The sequence below is a fragment of the Syngnathus acus genome, chromosome 19 (genome assembly GCF_901709675.1).
Source record: "Syngnathus acus chromosome 19, fSynAcu1.2, whole genome shotgun sequence".
In the NCBI taxonomy this organism is placed as follows: Eukaryota; Metazoa; Chordata; class Actinopteri; order Syngnathiformes; family Syngnathidae; genus Syngnathus; species Syngnathus acus.
The window spans coordinates 5,712,257-5,731,347 of record NC_051103.1 but is presented as its reverse complement, the minus strand read 5'-3'; the positions used below and the strand labels follow the sequence as shown (position 1 = coordinate 5,731,347).

General features: G+C 48.2%; 1 protein-coding gene across 6 annotated transcripts in view; it reads right to left on the bottom strand.

Moving 5' to 3' along the window:
* Positions 1–4,143: 4,143 nt before the first annotated feature.
* Positions 4,144–19,091, bottom strand: part of LOC119137846 (thyroid hormone receptor alpha-B) — a 34,594-nt gene continuing 19,646 nt past the window's right edge. For 5 of the 6 annotated variants that reach the window (XM_037277377.1, XM_037277378.1, XM_037277379.1 and 2 more), the window contains 8 exons: positions 11,163–11,520; positions 7,998–8,059; positions 7,343–7,443; positions 7,130–7,277; positions 6,852–7,057; positions 6,154–6,300; positions 5,830–6,088; positions 4,144–5,746 (listed from right to left, as the gene is read on the bottom strand). In XM_037277377.1, the coding sequence (XP_037133272.1) occupies positions 5,496–5,746; positions 5,830–6,088; positions 6,154–6,300; positions 6,852–7,057; positions 7,130–7,277; positions 7,343–7,443; positions 7,998–8,059; positions 11,163–11,218 (1,230 nt within the window). In that variant the 5' untranslated portion in view covers positions 11,219–11,520 and the 3' untranslated portion in view covers positions 4,144–5,495. Of the gene's footprint in view, positions 5,747–5,829; positions 6,089–6,153; positions 6,301–6,851; positions 7,058–7,129; positions 7,278–7,342; positions 7,444–7,997; positions 8,060–9,697; positions 10,765–11,162; positions 11,521–19,091 lie in introns of those variants that run through there. The other variant, XM_037277381.1, reaches the window with a different exon arrangement.

Below are 19,091 nucleotides of genomic sequence, written 5' to 3'. Positions count from 1 at the left end.
AGGGCCAGGCCGTGGTCACACTGAGGCCTTTGGGACGGCCTGAAGAGCATATCTGCGAGGTGATTTGTGTGAATTTTTTTCAAACATTATTCTTTAAATAAAAAAAAAAAGGAGCGAGAACTTCCCAAAGAAGAGCTTCGACATCTACGAATAAGGAATTCAGCGCGTTGCGACACAGCAGCATTCACGTAGAGCAGACCGCACATTGGAGACGGCGCCGTTTTCTCAGATGCAAACAGCGGACACACATTATTAATTTTTTTTGTACAACGTTAGTGCAACACACAAACATCGATGACGAGCGCGCGAGCGTCGTGTTTTCCCGCGTGGCGAACGGCGTGAGAAAGCCAACAAGAAGAAAAAGAAGAAGACATTGCGGTAGGACGTGAGGTCTGGACAGGTGTTTGGACTTTGCTGGTGTCGTGTGAGGCGGCTCGGACCTGCTACAGAGTGTTTGTTTGCTTTTTGTCATCCTTTCGTTTGGGTTGCTGGCTTTGCATACAACCGAGGACAAGTCGTGTGAGGGTGTTGTCGTGAGGCGGGGCACAAACCAGATACGAGAGGAGGGGAGGGGAGGGAGGGGAGGGTGAGGCCTGAAAACCCTCTTGGAGGCCCGTCTTTTCTAACCTGAGCAGTCGTGAAATCATTTTTCTCCCATTTGCATATGTAAAGCGGACTTATAAAGCATCTCCGGTTCATCCCGTCATTTGTGTACATTCTTTGCTGTCTAGGCATGATCATTCCCAGCCGCTCCTTTAAGTGCTCTTTGTTGGCTTTTGCCGTCCTCAGCGGGATCAAAAATTCAGAAATTATCAAAAATCACGTCTGGCTTGATTGAATCTGATGGAAACAAGTTTATAAATTAATATGGTCCAATTTACGCCACGATATGAAGTTTGGCTCCGGCTGACATACTCAACAGTCTGAGTGTCCTTGAGTCCCCTGAAAGACGGCATATAAATCTAAGTTCTTATTATTGGGCACCTGACGACGTCATGCAGACATCACTAAATCTCCTGCGTGCTTTTAATCTCCTCAGCAACAATCTTGACTATGAAATATGACCCGTGCTTTCGATATCGACACCACCGACCGACTCCCTTCGCTCGCCTGGCTTGAATCACGGCGGACACGTGATTAGGTACATTCCCCCAAAGTGTGGCACACTTGAGACGGGCCTCAAAAGTGGCTTTGAGTTGGGAGGGGGGGTTGTTGGGGGGGGGGGCTGACGTCACACAACCAGTATGTCACTCACACACATGCAGAAAAGCAGGCTGGCGTAACATTAAGGGGGGGAAAAAAAAAATCAATGATTCATTACTTATTGGAATAATATCGTCTGATGATTAGAATGGACAATTAATATCATCATCAATCATAAAAATGAACCAAGTGCTTCAGGAACGCCTTAACAGCCCTTTCCCACACATTTGAAACCCTATTTCGTAACGGAATGAAGTGTTTTGCAATTTTGAGCAAAGAAAATTTGCCAATTTTGGAATAAGGCTAACATCAAATATGAAAAAAAGTCAAGTGCTGTCAACACTTTCCAGATGCACACAAGAATTGAGCGGGAGGGGGAAAATAACATTGAATGGCACACATACAATAATAACAATCGACTCGGCGGCCATGTTTGACACCTGGAGGCGGATGGAGGGAGCGATGAGGATGAATGAAGACAAACAGAATAAACGTTTGCGTCCATCTAAGTTTCATCATTTATTCAAAAAAAAGTTCTTATACCTGAGAGAATCCTTCAACAGCTTTCGTTCCCAAGTCACAAAAGTGGTTTGTGTGCGTGCGTGTATTTGTTTGCGCGTGTGTTGGCGTGGCCTCGCTGCTCTCAGGTGAGCGGGTCCGAATTATTCAAGTGCTTCTTTCAACTCAATTTGCTTTGCTATTGCACTCGTTTCAAAGTTTGATTTCAAAGTCAAAATCCCAAAAGACGCAAATCACATTTGCCTCGTCACACAGTTTTTTTTTTTTTTTTTCTTTGTCTTGGCCGAGACGCTCGTACGCGTCCAAAGTGCTTGTGAGTTAAGTGACTTCGTTGGGGATTGGTAGCGTGCCACGAAATACGACTTAGCCGTTAGCGCTCCTTTACATTAACTTGGTCGCTGGGTTGAAAACTTTAAAGCTTCCCATATATCTCAAAGAGGTGGGGGAATTTTGGGAGGAATATATCTAAGACTCTTTTTTTGGTGGCCCCGCCCACTGAGGGATGAGAGCATCAAGTACACTGAGGCGCACACACACACACACACACACGCAGACTTGACAAAATCCTGTTTAGCAGCTAAAGGCTAAAGGTCAACTTGGGGAGTGTGGTTACCCAAAAGGCAACAAAATTGACACATTTTTCGATATCAATTTTTGTTGGACAATGTGGGTCCAACCACGATAGACACATTTTGTATTTAATTGAAACTGGATTTGGGTGCAGATTTTTTTTTTTTTTAACCAGTAAATTTAGTTGTGCATCCAGATTGGGTAACCACAAAAACGGAGTTTCACTTTGGAGGGAAATTGCATAATCAACATTGAAGCATGTGGACAAAACAGACACACACGCATACACACAAGCCTGCATGATAACGGGTGAGGGGTGGGTGGTCAAGGAAGGGGGGGGGGTCAGGTGACGTCAGTTCAGGTGTTGGACGGTTTAGTTGTGTTGACCAGACAACATTTATCAAACACACACAAACAACAACGCAGGTGTGTGTGTTGTGCCGTCCTCTCTGCTGGTGTGTGGAAGTGGGGAGGGAAGGAGGGGGGAGGTGTTTGGGTGCAGCCCCCCCCCTCCATTCCTATCAGCTACATTCAATACCAGAAACACTGCCATGACAAAACTCAAGACCACCGTGGACCCCCCCCCCAGGCTCCGCACAAGCACACCACTAGAGGGCGGTGAAGAGTGAGGGGGGGGGGGGGCTGTGTGGATTTGTAACGTGTACGCGCAAAAAGCGCACAACTCTCGTTAGCACACTGCTGTCAGTTTTCCAAGCGTTCACAAAACGTTCGATTCCCGCCTCCCGCGCTCCTTTTCACTTGTACTTGTGAGGTATGACGAGATTGTGTTTCAGTTCCGTTATTTTCTTTCTCAACTTTTTTTTTTTTTTTTTGCTTTTTTCCAAAGACATATTCCATCATAAAAAAACCCCACCAACAATTAAAACAATAATAAGAAGGTTTTCCCGTTTTGTTGGTTGAAAGTTACTCCTGATAAAAGCGGGATTCTGAGTGGGGGGACGGGATGGACAACATTTGCACGCGCACACACACACGCACGCGCGCGCACGCACGCACGCACGCACGCACGCACACGCACGCACACGCACACACACACACACACACACACACACACACACACACACACACACACACACACACACACACACACACACACACACACACACACACACACACACACACACACACACACACACACACTGACAGGATGGCGGTTACACTGCATGCGTGGTCCGAAAGTGACGATAGCTCCTAGTTTTCCCCTCCCAGCCCGCAAAAAAGCAACAAGAAAACCAGGAAAAGCAAAAATAAATCTGTTTTTGTTCAGCAGTCCTTTGAAAAGTCATCTCATCTTTCTCTGAAGGATTTAGAAACATTTATATTTGCCTTTGTCAAACCTGCTTCAGCAGTGGTTCTCAAACTGGGGTCCTCGGATCCCCAAGGGACCGACCGACTACGGTACCTCGCAAAATAATTTGCAATAAATCATTAAGGCGTATCCTTTTGAAAAAATAAGTTACTACATTTGAGGACAAAACTATGACGGTTTTCCTTGAAAGTAAAAAAAAAAAAACAACATTCACAGAATTCTGTATTTTTTTTCGGTCAGAATTTGACCACCCTCACTTTGAGCAACTATTTAATTTGTCTGACATGGTATTTCTGTTGAATTGGCATTCTGATTATGAGGGGGGCAAAATTTCTCCTTTGGACCCAACAAGATTGAGAACCTTTGCGCTAAAGCAGCTTTGCCATTTTTGCGCGCACACACACACACGCACACACACACACACACACACACACACACACACACACACACACACACACACACACACACACAAACACTCAATCTTCTCCCCTCTTCTTGTGGAATTCCAAACCTGCATTGGCTTTTTTTTTTTTTTAAATCCCAACATTGAGGGCGTCGGAACGGACCCTCATAACTGCCTTGTCTCACAAGGAGGGTCCCTCCTTCCCAGCTCCACAAAAGGTGGCGTGGCGCCCCCTCCTCACCCTCGTTCGGTGGATGGACCTGGTCGCTAATACTGACAGTTGCGAGTCTTGGGCTGAGCCCGCCGCCTCCGTCGCACAGAGGCCGCTCTTTGTTTTTTTTTTACTTGCACCAGTTGTGAGTAGTGCAAAAACAACAACGCAACAGCCTGAGTGGGGTCGGTGGGGGGGGAGGATGGAGTCTGTGGTGATGGGGGGGTACTTGGGGTGGCGGCGCTCCTGTTCGTTTCCCAGCGTCCGAGTCACAAGTTGGACGTTTTGTAGCTTCCCGATTGGAACAGACACTCCCTGGTTCACGCTCTTCTGTGTGGCGTCCAAGCTCTCCTTTAAGACTGCTTCTTGGATGTGTGTGTATACGTGTGTGTTCCATGTGGATTCAAAATCTCAAAGAGACAACTCTTGGTCCCGCATTTTCTCCGGGGGTTGTAGAAAAAAAAAAAAATCCAAATGTCTCCGTCTTCCAGTAAGATGGCGGGCCCTCTCGTCTTCTTCAGTGGCATTTCTTTGCAACCGATATCACTGAGGTGTGTGTATGTATATTGAGGTGAGGTAGTGCCCAGAACCAGTGGGGGTATGAGTCCACTTCTGAGGTAAATGCTCGCCATGTTCTTGGCGTGTTTTGCCTGCGCTTAACGTTTGTGTTTATGAAGAAGAAAAAAAAAAGAAATAGAAACAAAAAGGCAAATGTGTATGGAAGTCTAGAGGAGGACTCAGTAAAGGCCCCGCAGGTGAGGGCCCCAACAGAAGAAAGAAAAAAAGAAAATCAAAAACAGCCACCTTGCAAGGCAGCCAATGAGGCATTCACGTTACTCTGAGGTGAGGCTATGCGTGTGTTTGCGTGTGTCACAGGCGCCGGTCCGATTACAAAAAAAACAAAAAGTTCGATATGGAGCCATGATCAACAAACAACAACAACAACAAAAAAGGGAGTAGTCTGAAGAAGGTTAGCACCCGTGTCGCTTGGGATGGACTGTAACGGCTCAGATTGACTGGAGGAATTGAGGACTTGGCGTCCGGTGAGGACGCAACGGAGAACTATGAGCGTAATACTGTGAGGAGCCACGGCCGGCGTTCCCGCGGGTGGTGTGTTTGTGTGTTGGCGTCAATCCAGACAGCATGCTCAGACAGAAGGGCCAGCGCCACCGCTGGATTTCCTCTTTTGCTCCACTTCCTTTTTCCAGTTCAGAAAGCTTTTTTTTTTTCTTTCTCCCCCCTGGGGCTCAACGTTTCCGTCACACCTCCTGGTCCTCGAAGACCTCCAGGAAAAGCGGCGGGAAGAGCTCGTTGGGACACTCCACCTTCATGTGCAGGAAGCGGCTGGCGTGGCAGGCGCCGATCATGCGCAGGTCGGTCACCTTCATCAGCAGCTTTGGCCAGAAGTGAGGAATGTTGTGCTTGCGGTAGTTGATGTAGTGCTCGAAGGCCAGCAGGTAGGTCTCCTGGCACTTGTCGATCTTGTCCACGCACGTCAGGCCTGAGCGGTCTGACGGGAGCGGAGGAGACGCGAGCGGCGGTCACTCGCTTTGCCGTGCGACCAAAACACAACATTCACAAAGCGCCTCCAACCTGAGCTCATGAGCAGGACGGCCTGCAGCAGCGCCACCTCGCTGTCGTCCAGGTTGAACTGCGCCAGACTCTTGCCCAGGTCGAAGATGGCGTCCGACACCACGCCCAGCCCGCCGTTCTTGAGCTGCTCGCGCTTGACCGCCATCTCGCCGCTCAGCGTCAGCGTCTCGCTCTCGGGGTCGTAGCGCATGGCCGCCCGCAGCGACATGATCTCCATGCAGCAGCCCTTCAGCAGGATGATCTGGTCCTCGCAGGGCAGCTGGCGACGGAGAATGTTGGCAACGTAGCGGCGATTGGGTTTACGTGCGGGCGGGAAGGGCTCACCTCGGAGAACATGTGCAGTTTTTTGGCAAAGTCCACCACTCGCGTGATGGCGGGGGTGATGATCTTGGTGAACTCGCCGAAGGCCTCCAGGTCCACCTTGTCGCCGTCCGACGTGGGCGCCACCGGCGACTGGCCGATTTTGTCCGGCTGGGCGGGAGCAAGCGTAAACAAACCACGTCAGCGGGACGCTTCAAAGTGGAATAACACACATCTCCTTCCTTCTTGTTGCCTAGCAACAGCTGCCAACCCAAGGCCAGCTAACGCCGGTCCCCCCCAGTGGGTGAAATGTCAGATTGGGCTCGCCAAAGTGGCGTGATGTCAGAGACACGCAAGTAAAGGAGAATTTGCCCAGTCCTGCGCGAGGAGGAAAAGCAAACGGGAACGTCGCTTTGGGAAAGAGAGGAGAGTGGGAAGCGATTAGAGGAGGAAAAGTGAGAGGAATTAGTAGCCCGGGAGGATTAGCGTGAAGAAAGACTGCGAGGAGATGAAGTCAAGATGGGACGCCAGCTCGCTCTTTTTTGTTCTTGCCGTTTGTTTATCCCGCCGAGCGAAGAACAGCTTGCGCGCTCATCTCTGAGGGCCTCGGCTTCACATTCCAGGGAAGCGGCGAGATTAATTCACTGACGGCAATCCCCTCCCCCTTCTCGGCCCACTTTTACAGACACGTGGACCAAAGTATTGTGACGAGGCTTTCCTACCAGGAATTTGCGCTTCTGCTTCCACTGGGCGCCCTGAGCGTTGGTGTGCCGGTGGGCCTCGGTCACCATGTGGATCAGCTCCCACTCGGAGCCGCTGGGCTCGGGCCGGTTCTGCAGCGTCTTGACCATCTCCTCCTTCTTGCGGCGCTCCCGGTTTTCCTCGATCAGACGCCGCTTGGCCACCCTCTTGGAGTCGTCCAGCACCACTGCGAGAAGACGACGACGCATTTACACGGGTCAAGGTACCGCTAATCCACAAGACGACGATGAAGACTGACGGTCCATGGCCATGCCCACAGCGATGCACTTCTTGAAGCGACACAGCTGACACTGGTTGCGAGTGATCTTGTCGATGATGCAGCAGCCTTCATACTTGCACGAGTAGGCGGGGTGCAAGTTCTTCTGGATGGTTCTGCGGAAGAAACCCTGCAAGGGGAGCGCGAGGTGTTATATTCTCAGCCCGGGAGGGACGTTGTGGCGTACGGGCCTACCTTGCAGCCCTCGCAGGTAATGCAGCGGTAGTGGTAGCCTGTGGCTTTGTCGGCGCACACCACGCATGGCTCATCCTTCTCCAGGTAGCTGGGGATGTACCCTGGCGGAGCGAGAGAAAACACAAATAATCCATAGTGCGTCACGAAAGCAAAAGCGAGGTACATATGATACGACGGATTGGGAAAGCGTTGCAGATACAAAAACAGAGACGAGACAATTACACCGGAAGCCGCTCGGGGAGCGAGAGAAAATAATAAGAATCACAAATAAAGCCGAGGAGAAGCGGACGAGAACGAATCGGGAGTAAAGTCAACAAAGACCTCAGATAATCATCATCGCGGCAGGGGGAGTTGAGGGGAAAAAAAAGAAAAACAGGGTGCAGATCAGGGTGCCGGTGTGTGCGTTCGGAAAACTGGAAAACTTGCAGCGAGTACATCCTTGACAGAGATGAAGCGGCTTCCATCAGGGGTAAATCAAGGTTAGAACATTTCCCTGCATGCCTTGAGGCACCTTCATTATGCTCTCCAAGACTACAGTGGAAGTTTTTTTTTTTTTATACAATAAAGGTCATCCAGATGGCCTTTTGCCAGGTAGGATTAAATGAGTCTTGATACTCGGGGAACGTATGGAAATAGAAAAACGCAGCTTACTCACCCGTCATACTCTTAACCGAACATTGACTGTTCTTCCTCTTCCTCTTCGGGCCATTGAGCCACCTGGGTGAGTGAGAGAAAGTCAATCAATGACAATAAATTTGTACGTCTTGTTTACATTGTCCTCTAGTGGCCAAGGCGGGCACACAATTGCGCGTTTTTTTCTTGCATAGCTAGCAAGCTAGCCGAGTCTTCTTGGCTCTTTTGTTATGGTTTGGAATCACCTCACTGTCAAAACAAATAAACCCATTAGCAGCACAGGGCGGGGACGTAGCGGGAATTCCGAGCTCCGAGTTGCCGGCGTGCACAAGACGCCAAGTCAAATTCAGAGGTAAATTCTGGCAGGGAAGCAAAGCGAGCGCAGATGGAGGAGGACGGCGGGAAAAAAGCGTTTGTGACAAAAGCCTCAGAGGAGGATCAGCATGCGTCAGAGATGGAAGTGATTCTCAATCCCCGGAGTCGCTCGGCTCTCGGAATCCGTCGTCTTGCCGTCACATCAAGGTCGTTTAACGGCGGCTCGGTGGAGGGGAAAGAGAGTCCCAGTTTCTGACGCCACTCCGAGAGAAACGCTTTGCACGGCGTCTTATCGTGAGCCGTAAATGTCCGTGACATTTCTAGATGGTGTCACGTTGGCTTCTGTTTGGCTTCAAAACAGTTTTTTTAAGAGTTGCCGCTTGGATTCAAGCCATCAAATGATGTCTCACTTTGGCTTTCCTTTTAAGGATATTTTAATTGGCATTTAGCATCATCGGACTAATGCCCGAGCGCTCGGAACTGGCAAAAGCTTCCAACTACTATTCGATTCGTCGCCGACTCCCAGAGTGACGGCAACGTGACACTGAAGACATTTCGAATGTCTCGAGTGTCAAAAGGCAACACAAAAAGTCAAGGTGAATCCGAGTCATATGCAAAGATATTCCAAAGCGCCATCTAACGGCCAAACTTCCCCACATAGCAGGAAAACCCGAAGTGTGTTTTTTACGAGGACGTAAAGCCTTGGAGAGCGCCTAAGCCCAAAATAGCCACGATGGAAATATAAACAGGGCCCGCTAGCCAAACATGAGCTTAGCGTCGCTGCCGCAGCCAACAGGCAGGCACACTTCAAATCGAGCCTCAGCTTCAACGTGGATGCCACATTTTAAAACAAGCCTCAGCTTCAACATGGCTGCTTTTGTTGACATCAAAAAATGGAAGATTATTAAAAGGAGCCATTCGCTGTTACTTCTACTTTTTTGGTTTCCACCCTCTTGGCACTCAAATTGGAATGGCATGAGCTTAAAAATCAAGCCGGGGAGCGATGACGGAAGGCCACTGCAACCCCGGGAGTGTCCTTAAGCAACCGGAGGTCATGTGACCCGACAACGGCGGCGGGGCGGGGGTCGTTCTGTTTGCCATGTGCTTGTATTTTTTTTTTGTTTGTTTTTGTCTGTGCGGCTTCTGTTTGAAACTCACGACGCGATTTTTGTTTGGGGCATAGCAAATTCTTGTTGAAGACTAACATGCATGGGCCCGCACTAGCAAAAGCGTTGCCAGCGGAATGTGCGTCGTGGTCGCAAGTCGAGTCACGGCGGCGCTTTGCAAAACACCAAACGTCATGGGGTGCAGTTGGAATATGCGTGATATTGCTCCAAGTAACCTGAGCTCAACCCGCACACACACAGCAGATGTGCAGAAAAGAAAGAACAATATTGAAGTTCTCACCTGGTGACACAGCAAAGTGATAAAATGTGCATGTCAAAAAAAATCCAAAAACCAAAATAAACAAATCCATCCGATGTCTGAGTGGAGCGGCGGATTATTTCCGCCGTGCAACCTTAGCGCTGTCTGGTCTAAGTTTAACTTGCTCATCAAAATGCACCCCTGCGCAGCTTCCTACTAAGCTCCGCCACCGCCGGCTCCTGATTGGCTTGCGCTCGACCTTTTCCACCTGACCCGAGGAGTGACTACATTCGATGAGAGGGAACTTTCCAGATCTAGCTATAATGGGTGGAAATTTGCAAAATATGCAGACCATATATAGATTTATAGCTTTCATGTGATTGGGGGGGAAAAGTACAAGAGAGGAACAGAGTATTGATTATTTAAAAAAGCCTGAGAGCGATCGATCATGCAGTTTTGTGGATGTTTTGAAAAGCCGGCTAAGTAAAAGAAATCAACACGATCATGACCCCGAGACATGTGACCGTCACTGATGCTGGGAGGGGTGCGTGACATTCAAAGTATAATGCCGCCCTTGTCAACCAATTACTGTACGCATTTTCTATGGCACAGATGTCACGCAACAGCACAGTTTCAATACCCACGTAAGGACAAATCTTCTCCCAATTTTCTCAAAGTCTTCATTTCATTTCTAGAAGCTATTTTCCCAAAGCGGAGTGGCAGAATATTTACTCCTAAATTGCTTTAAGTGAGTCGATAAAGAAAATGGCCACTGGCAGCGGAGGTCAAAATTGCTTCTTTGACCAGGTAATTGCTATCACATCACACTGAGAAGAAGGATTTTCACCCAGGGACCATGTCCAGATCCTCTTTCCCGTTTAATTACGCCACATTTATTCACGGCTGACAGTCGCTCGGCTGGAGCGAACGCCGCTCACGGCCCGACTGGATATTCAAGCCCCCTTGGCGCACAAAGCGGCCATGATGTAATCAGTCACACAATCCGCAGCGAAGGCGACGCATAACAATGCTTATTAGCGCGTCGTGACAGGACATCCTCGCGGGAAGGAAAACCTCAAGCTTGTTTACACTTGCACGAGAACGAAAACACAGACGTGCACAAGTGAAGTGATCTCACTTCATCAAAGTTGCTTCAAAGTAAAGATAGCGTTCAATTTCCTGTCATTCCACCGATTAAAAAAATAAAGTCAGAAAAAAATCACTTACCCCTTAGTCATTAAGGACAAACTCTTCAATCAAATCAACACATCTAAAAAAGCACGTGTCATTTTGTTAAATGACAAAATAAAATTGTAAAAAACAAAATGTCCTTGGCAGCCTTTCAAAAGGTGTAGATGACAAAAGCCTTTTGTCTACACGAAAGTTCATATTTATATTTAATCATGCACAGAAAGCATTCATGTCGGGGTTTTTATTCATCTCGAAATAATAATGTGTCTCTTTGCGTTTGGACTGGCCCGACCGGATATACCGGCGCAGAACTCACCGTTTCTCTTCGCCCTCGAGTGGGTTAGGCTCTTGCTCCTTGGGCATGTGTTCCATTCACCTCAATTCCATCCAGCAGCCAATCACGAGAGACTGAGGCAAGCCCCGCCCTCGGATGCACGCTTGTCATTCGACACTCGGGACGGGTCGATCGCCGGAAGATCGCAGGGTCCGGGCTCTGGGGTTTCAAGTTGGGGTGGGGAGGGGGAAAGGGGAGGGGGTGGCGGTGGTCCCCTGAGGGAACAGACCCCTCGTGGCGTGCGGTACGAACGACCTCGGGCCTTGATGAATGACCTCGCAGGTTGTTGTTAGTGTTGAAGGTCGACCTCAAAGTCGTGGAGGGGGAAGGGCGATCCAGCCTACAAGACGACAGAACACGTTCATATTAATAATAATTATTATTATTTTGGCCGTCACCAGACAAGATTCAAAGAAAAATGTAAATTCACGAAATGCAAAACAGGGAATACATTACAGCAAAGTAGCATGAAAACAGGAAAAAAGAAAAAAACAGAAAGAAGCAAAGAAGAAAAAGAACAAGACAAACATCGACCAATTATAAGGTGTGTTGTCAGTAATGGTTTGTTAAATCCGGCACGACATAACCCATGTATGCAAAACTAGGTGGACCAATGATTGATCCCTGAGGAACACCATGTTTAACTGCCGTCGTTATATTGAAGCTGACACTCGGCCCACATGCTGACAATGAGTGTACAGATGTCGCCCGAGTCGGTTTCAATTTGTACCAACCTTTTGTTCAACTCGTTTAATGACACACTAGCGTGACGCAACTTGACATCAATCGGAGTCATCGTCCAAATCACTCTGTGATCGTGAAACAATCAACGGTATTATGACCGAGGGTACGATACTGCTGCCCGCCGGCCAAGTGGCACATACCAAAAGGAGTCACATGACACACAAACTCTTTCATTCTTCACACTCTATTGAAATATGTTATTATGATAAGTTGGATATCACGAGAGAAGCTCCATACTGAAGAGCGTCTCGCGTGGCACAAAGCGCCGCGACGCGCTAGTGTTTATTTGCGCCGCAACAATTGGTCACTTATCGCCACGGGAGAGCGGGGGGACGGCGGACAGGCGTCTTTGTTCTTGCGTGAGTGAAAGAAATTCGTGCAGAATAGATGAGCTAATGTTCTCGTTGGGTCATGGCGAACAAAAAGGCAGGCGGTGAGGGCAAAGAGGGCATGGCGGGCATTTCTCTCAAAGAAAATCTATATTTGAATGGAATGGATTTTAGATATCCACAAATAACTTAAGACGGTAGCTAGTAGCATGCTAGCGTCACTCCCAATGGAATGAAACAGACAGTAGCACTGACCTACATTTACGAGCTAAATTTGTTCCAATTAAATTGAAATTTATTTGGTCTTTACGTCATTGCGATTCTCTTGGCTGCATGGTACATGTGGAGCCTTTTTTTTTTGTCCACTCAGATTTATTATTACGTCAACCGAATAAAAAAAAAATGGTTGTCTATTTTTGTGGAAAAACTCCCCCCTGCTCATTTTTGGAAGAACTCTTCCTTTCCAGCGCAAGTAGGGAGTCCTTGAACGTCATTCCCTGAAGTCACCATTCATACTCGTCCGCTCCAAGGTCGAACGAGACAAGCGTTTGGCCTCGAGATAACGGACGAAGAGGCGAACGCTCACACGTGCCGAGGTGAAATGAAGATAAAAACTCATTGCGGGTGAGGGCATGAAAGGAGAACTCCGAGGATGAAGGCAAAACCGAGAGAGATTTGAAGACACGCAGATGTTTTTGTGCTCATCTCCATTTGAAAGTGTGCTACGGATTTGTGCGGCGCGCATGGCGTCATATTTAATGAAGATAAATGTGTTGACCACATCTGTTTCTAATATTATAATACAACGCAGTGACAGGCTAATTGTGACGCAAATTAATCATATGCCTGCGTTTGACCGAAATGAAGAATGAAATAAATAAAAGTGGAAACAATGCGAGTGTGTTGGCATCCAAATGGAATTTCATTCACTTTCTCACACGCCGCAGGAGCTTCTCCCCTTGACGTTTTTCGGTTAATTGGGCCTACAAAAAAACAAAACAAGGCATTCTGCCCGCAGCAGGCTTCAGCATTTAATTGCGCACACATTCTCCAAATACTTCAAAGTTAGCACGAGCAAGCGAGCTAATTACGAGAAGCAACTTTGACACTTTACGACTTGACAGCTTGGCTTCGTGTTTCAAATCAGGATTCTTTGGACTTAATTTGGCAGGATGATTTTTATTTCTAAACGGATGTTTCTAGCCATTTTTGAAGTTCAATGTGCTGAGGACGGACAGCGGGGCGAGTGTTTACAAATACACTTGCCAACTCAGCCATTTAGTAGCTATTTTTAGCAACTCCTCTAATCCTTTCTCATGGCAACAAGTGAGTTTGAATCAAAAAGGATTTTTTTTTTTTTTTTTTGCACGTGGCCCTAGATTTATACCACTCATCAGACCCCAGGGGGATGTCTGGGGGTTAGTTGTTCGCGCCCCCTCTAGTTAAAAGCCCAAAGATCAAGTTTCATGTCTCTAAAGCCTAATGGCTGTCAAGGGACTTTGTAATAACTGGCTGCTGCTGAAAGTGTCAAACGTTTAATTTGGGGTGACAAGGAGAAAAAGTGGCAACATTTCTCAATTAATAATCTTTTTTTTTTTAACATGTCTCAAAACTATGGTCCAAACCACACCAGTGTTTACGTGAAATAATATTTTATATTTTATAGATACAATTGCAATAAGTACACCTCTGTAAAACATTGTATCCTAATTAACATGTTCCTTGGCGTCACCGCCACACACACACAAACTATTTGAGGAGCACTGCTTTCCATGAATGGAGATACGCGTGTCAAGATGGCGGTACACACGGACACACACAGTTAACGTCACCTCTCGGGACCCCCTCCAAGTGTTTCCATTCATCACCACATCTCAGCCACCTCTGTAATGAGCTATAAAAAAAATATTGTAAAGAAACCACAAACACACCGCACACACCAGCATGGTCATGATGAGGGGGGGGGGGGGGGGGGGGGGGGGGGGGGGACACGGGAAAGCCTCGTGAGGCCCCTCGCAATTTCTTTTTCCCTGAGCGGATCCAGAAAAATCTATGAAAGATGAGAAAGTGGCGTGGGAGGGAGAGGTGTGTGTAGGCGTTCAGAAGGGTGGAGGCAATGGACTGGAAGGTGATTTTCTTGGCAGAGACTTGGGCCGGGGCACCCGAGGGCCAGGGGCCCCGGTGGCCCCCGCCGGATCCTTGCGAGCATGTGTGTGGTCCTGGATCTGATTAGTTTTCATCTCAGCCACACACACACACTGTATATGCACACACACACGTACATGTGCCTTACACGTGCATGTCCAAAAGCGCAACAGAGTCGTCGGCCCCCTGAGACCCTTTGGTGTCAGAACACATCAAGGACTTCTCAGGACTGGAGACGAAGAGCAAGGCTGATAAGAAACAGCAGAAGAAGAGGAAGGAAGGATCGGGGTGACGATTCAGGGAAGAGGTTAACCTTCCCACAGTCATCCCCTTCAGCCCTCAACGGGAGCATCGTGCGGTTAGCGTGGCCGATTCGCCTTGCGTACAAACGCTGCTGTATAAATAAACTGGCGGTGCCTTTTAGGCTCAGATCAGCGCAAGCGTTGAGTCAAGTGCACAGGCGTGAACTCGGCGCAGGGGCACTGATGCGCGGATGAGTGCAGGGTGGGGGCGGGCTGCACCGCCGGCTTTCCGAGGCCACGCAAGGTTCCGCCGGACCCGAGGAATGCTAAATATTTATCCACGACTTTGACCCCGGCGCATTACATGTGCACTCTACACCACGTATGCACGCATATGTGTACAAAAGCGGGATAGAGAGAACACCACTTGGCATTCATAACACCATCTGTGTTGCTCTTGTGAGGCCCATATAGACACTTTGACAGCAACCTCGTAGTCCATTTTCGACGTTCCGGCTTCGCCAGAAGGTCACGGCGAGGCTAGTCCTCATGAAAAAATCAGCGGCTTAAAAAAACTTCCATAAGCATGACAAATTCATGTAGGATCAAGCTGACATAGCTACTGATGGAAAGAAACAAAAAAAAAATTAACAATTGAGTCGAGTAATTATCATGCCAGACATGTGAAGATATCCAAATGTTCTTCCTTGACGCTTAGCATGCGCTTTTGTCACAGTAAGTTGAGCAACTTGAGACGCCTGGAGACAAAGGCGGCGCGACATCGGGAAGCGTGACATCGGAGACGGTTGACACGCCCGTGCTTACTCATGGCAGTGATCATCAGGTTCAAACGAGTGTCATTAATCATCAGCGGATGGCATCAATGGTTCACGACAAGTGTGGCGGCATGCGGGTCGACAGGATCCACGCTCCAATGATACTATCCAAACACATATTTCAAGACATGCACAAAAGAAAACTCATAAATAATTTACAAATTCCCACCTTCCCTTGCGGGATTTTTCTTTTTATATTTATCAGTAAAGTGGAAAGTGAGTTCAGGCCATAAAACCACAGAGGGTGGATTTCATCCAATCGCAGGCCGCCAGTACAATCGTCCAATCGGGCAGCAGAGATAAACGAGAAAGATGGACGTTGGCGGAGGAGGAGAAAGATAACAGGCGAGAGGGGGCCACATTTCTATATGGGCTGCCTCTCCCAGACGGTAAACACCAGTGCAGTGTGTGTGTGTGTGTGTGTGTGTGTGTCCTCACGCTGCATTGGTGCACGTGAGCGCTCTTGACAGAACATGAGAGCAAGACATTCTGGGTCATCCAATCTGCAGAGGCATGCAAGCACACACACACACACACACCTTCTGTACACAGCGCGTGTAGGGAAATTCCGATTGATCGGTGACCGATCATCATTGGCCGATATATGTGAAAATATGTGTTTTTGAATTGCATCACATACAGAAAGGTATTGAATTGTCTTGAATTTACTTCCCACCATTTGCTAGTTGTGAACGGACGTCAATGGAAACCTTGTGGCAAGCTTTGTTACAAAATGACGTATGGGTCACATGTGGCCCGCTGGCCTCGAGTTTGACACCTGCAATATAACCCCATGACTGAATGCACTTAAAGCGGGCAATCGATGCATTAGCGCGTTAGCATCATCAACTCCGTGACTCACTCCGGTGGCACTGCGGGCCTTCAGTGCCGCCGCACGAGCTCTAAATCGCTAACCTGGCTAGCAGCCAGCGTGCTTTCTTCAGGGGGTAGACGGAGCGGCCTCTAACGTGAGCAGACGTGGAGGGCCCGCATCAAGACGGGAGACATTAGCGTCACCCCGAAGGCAACTGCGGCGAAAGGGCCCGAGTCGAAAATTGGAATATTTTCTTGAGAATTACGGGAAGTGCACAAAAAGCAAAATGATACTTTTCCGCCAATACGTTACAATAAGCACCTCGGAAACTGGTGGAATAATGAATAGGCGTAGCTTTGTTGGATTCTATTTGTTCATCCTGAGCCACCAAATGACATTTTTGTCAACTCACATAGCCAATCAGTGCACATAGCGCTGTGCCAAACACAAGCATCCTGACAACTGCCATCATTTTGATCACTATAATTGAGAACTTTTGACACTCTGATCTCGTTTCATCTTTCAGGTCATGTCAACACGGCTGCTTGCGCCTGGCAACGCTCGCTGCTGATGTCTAAAGTGTGTGTGGACGGGCATGACGCTCTCACAACAGACATCCAAGCCACTAATTGCCCAGTCACACGGGCCAGCTCGCAACGCGTGCCAGCAAGCCTTTTTTTGGGGTGGAGTGGGTGTGTCGGGGGTATGTACCGGCATCGGCCAATGGGCTCGCGGCGGCGCTGGGAAATTGGAACCAGTGCTTCTGCAGCTAACGAGGGAGAAGCGGAATAGGAATTTCCAGGATTGATTTGGTAATGAAAAAGGCCTTTTTAGGTGAGCTTAGATGAAAGTTCAGACTGCATTTTGAAAAATCTATACGTCACGCAACCAATCCCACGCGTGGACAATCGAGAGTCTTGGATGGACCTTCCATCCGCGTTCAACAAAAGCAATCGAGAACTGTCAAAGAAGAAGAAAAAGAAGAACAAATGATGGGACACAAGAAGCGAGACTTTTGTGCTATAGAAGAGCTAAAGGAATAAAAGATGCCGTTCAAGAGCGGTTGAAGGCTAAAAGCAGAGGCTGGCTGGCTAGCGTAGCGCATTAGCCTACATTAAAAGCCATCACGTTACATTTAGTCACGTTAGTCAAAGGCCTTAAGCTGTTTTTTTTGGTGTCTATTTAAAATATATTTCATGGTGGCCAATGTTGCTAAGAATGCATGATCAGAAAGAAAACAAGACATTTAATTTTTGACCCGTGACATGTGCCGTGAAAAGCGAGTCATTTTTGCAGATTTTACGTCGTTTCTGCCGAGTCGTGCAAAGTGGAAAAGCGGCGGGTATCGCTGCCAGGAATGGCCAGTTTTGAAATAAAGATAAAATGTCGTTGATGGTGAGGAAACGGGTGAGGGGCGGGTTGAGGTGGTAAACGCAGGAAGTAGAAGCCCCGTGGCTCGCCTCATAAACGATTGTGCGGGGTACTGCTCATGTCTGTGCGCGCGTAATTAACTCTTCAAACAAATACAGTGGCAGGCGGGCAGGCAGATGCTGTGGGTGGGCTCTCATAATCCACATCATTACATTTGGACTATTTTCTAATAAACCTTTGTGCTCGCTATCTCGCAATCAATCAATCCAGCACTTGTACTGCTGAAAGAAAGCAGACCGCCGCAAGTCCCGAAAGTCCTCTCGGGGCGTTTCATCCGTCCCCGCCGTGACATTTACGAGCTGACGGACGGGAGAAAGCGCAGGCGAGCGTCCGCTTGACCCCAATGCTAGCATATAAGGGGAAACGCCATCGATATGCTAACAGAAATTAGCACAGATTTCAATGAAGTTCCGAAGCAGTGCTCGCCTCAAGGAGCTCAGACGAAGCAGAAGCGGAAATACCACAGGACAATCCAAGTGGTCTTCTCCTCAAGCCGCCAAAAATCAGAGGCTTCCTTGTACTCGACAGCTGCAAATACCCACGAGCGCTGATCAACAGCTGCAACGGTCAAAAGTCACGCCGCATTTTCCGGCCCATGATACGTTCAATCCCAACTCGGCGAGCAAATGGCCGCCGAGTCGGCGGTGATCAATGAGCTGCGGACAGCGGGGCGGCTGCTTGTTAGCCGGAATGATATCGCTCAGGCCAGATCCCCAGCGGGGGGTTGTGCCCGTTGAGGCATCGCGGATGTCGCTAACAAGGCCTTTTCGTGCGACATCATACGCTAATGGCTACCATTTACGAAATCTTATATATTGGGAATTTTTCACACATTTGATTGTGTCTGCTAGCACATGACTTGACTTTTGACTTGAAGTCGCTAGTGGCTTTTAAAAAAAACTGAGAGAGGTCAGAAAACGACTGCTAGCTTCACTCTTCCTCCTTGTTATGTTAAGGTTCAGGCAAAAGCAATTCACCCGAGTCGCCAAACTAAAAATATTACAAACACTAACTTGAAATCGACGCGCGCTCTGGCGCGGCCGGGTGTACTTTAGGACGGCCCCAGCAGATATTTGCATTTGAAATCGGGACAAGAATGTCAATATTGACTTAAAAACGCGGCAGCAAGCTTTTAGCAGGATCACCGGCGGGTTGGCCGCCACTCAAATCAACAAGTATCCTAAAGTGGGCAGCTGAGGGGAAATAAACAAATAAATATTTTGCTGTAGAGACTCTTACATGGGAATGTTGTTGTGAAACTCTGCAGGAGTCTTTTTTTTTTTTTTTGCAAACATCCCCCTGTCAATTTTGGCTGCCGTGTGCAATTAGAAGTTTTCCATGGCAGGATCTTTTCCTTCTATGTGACTTAT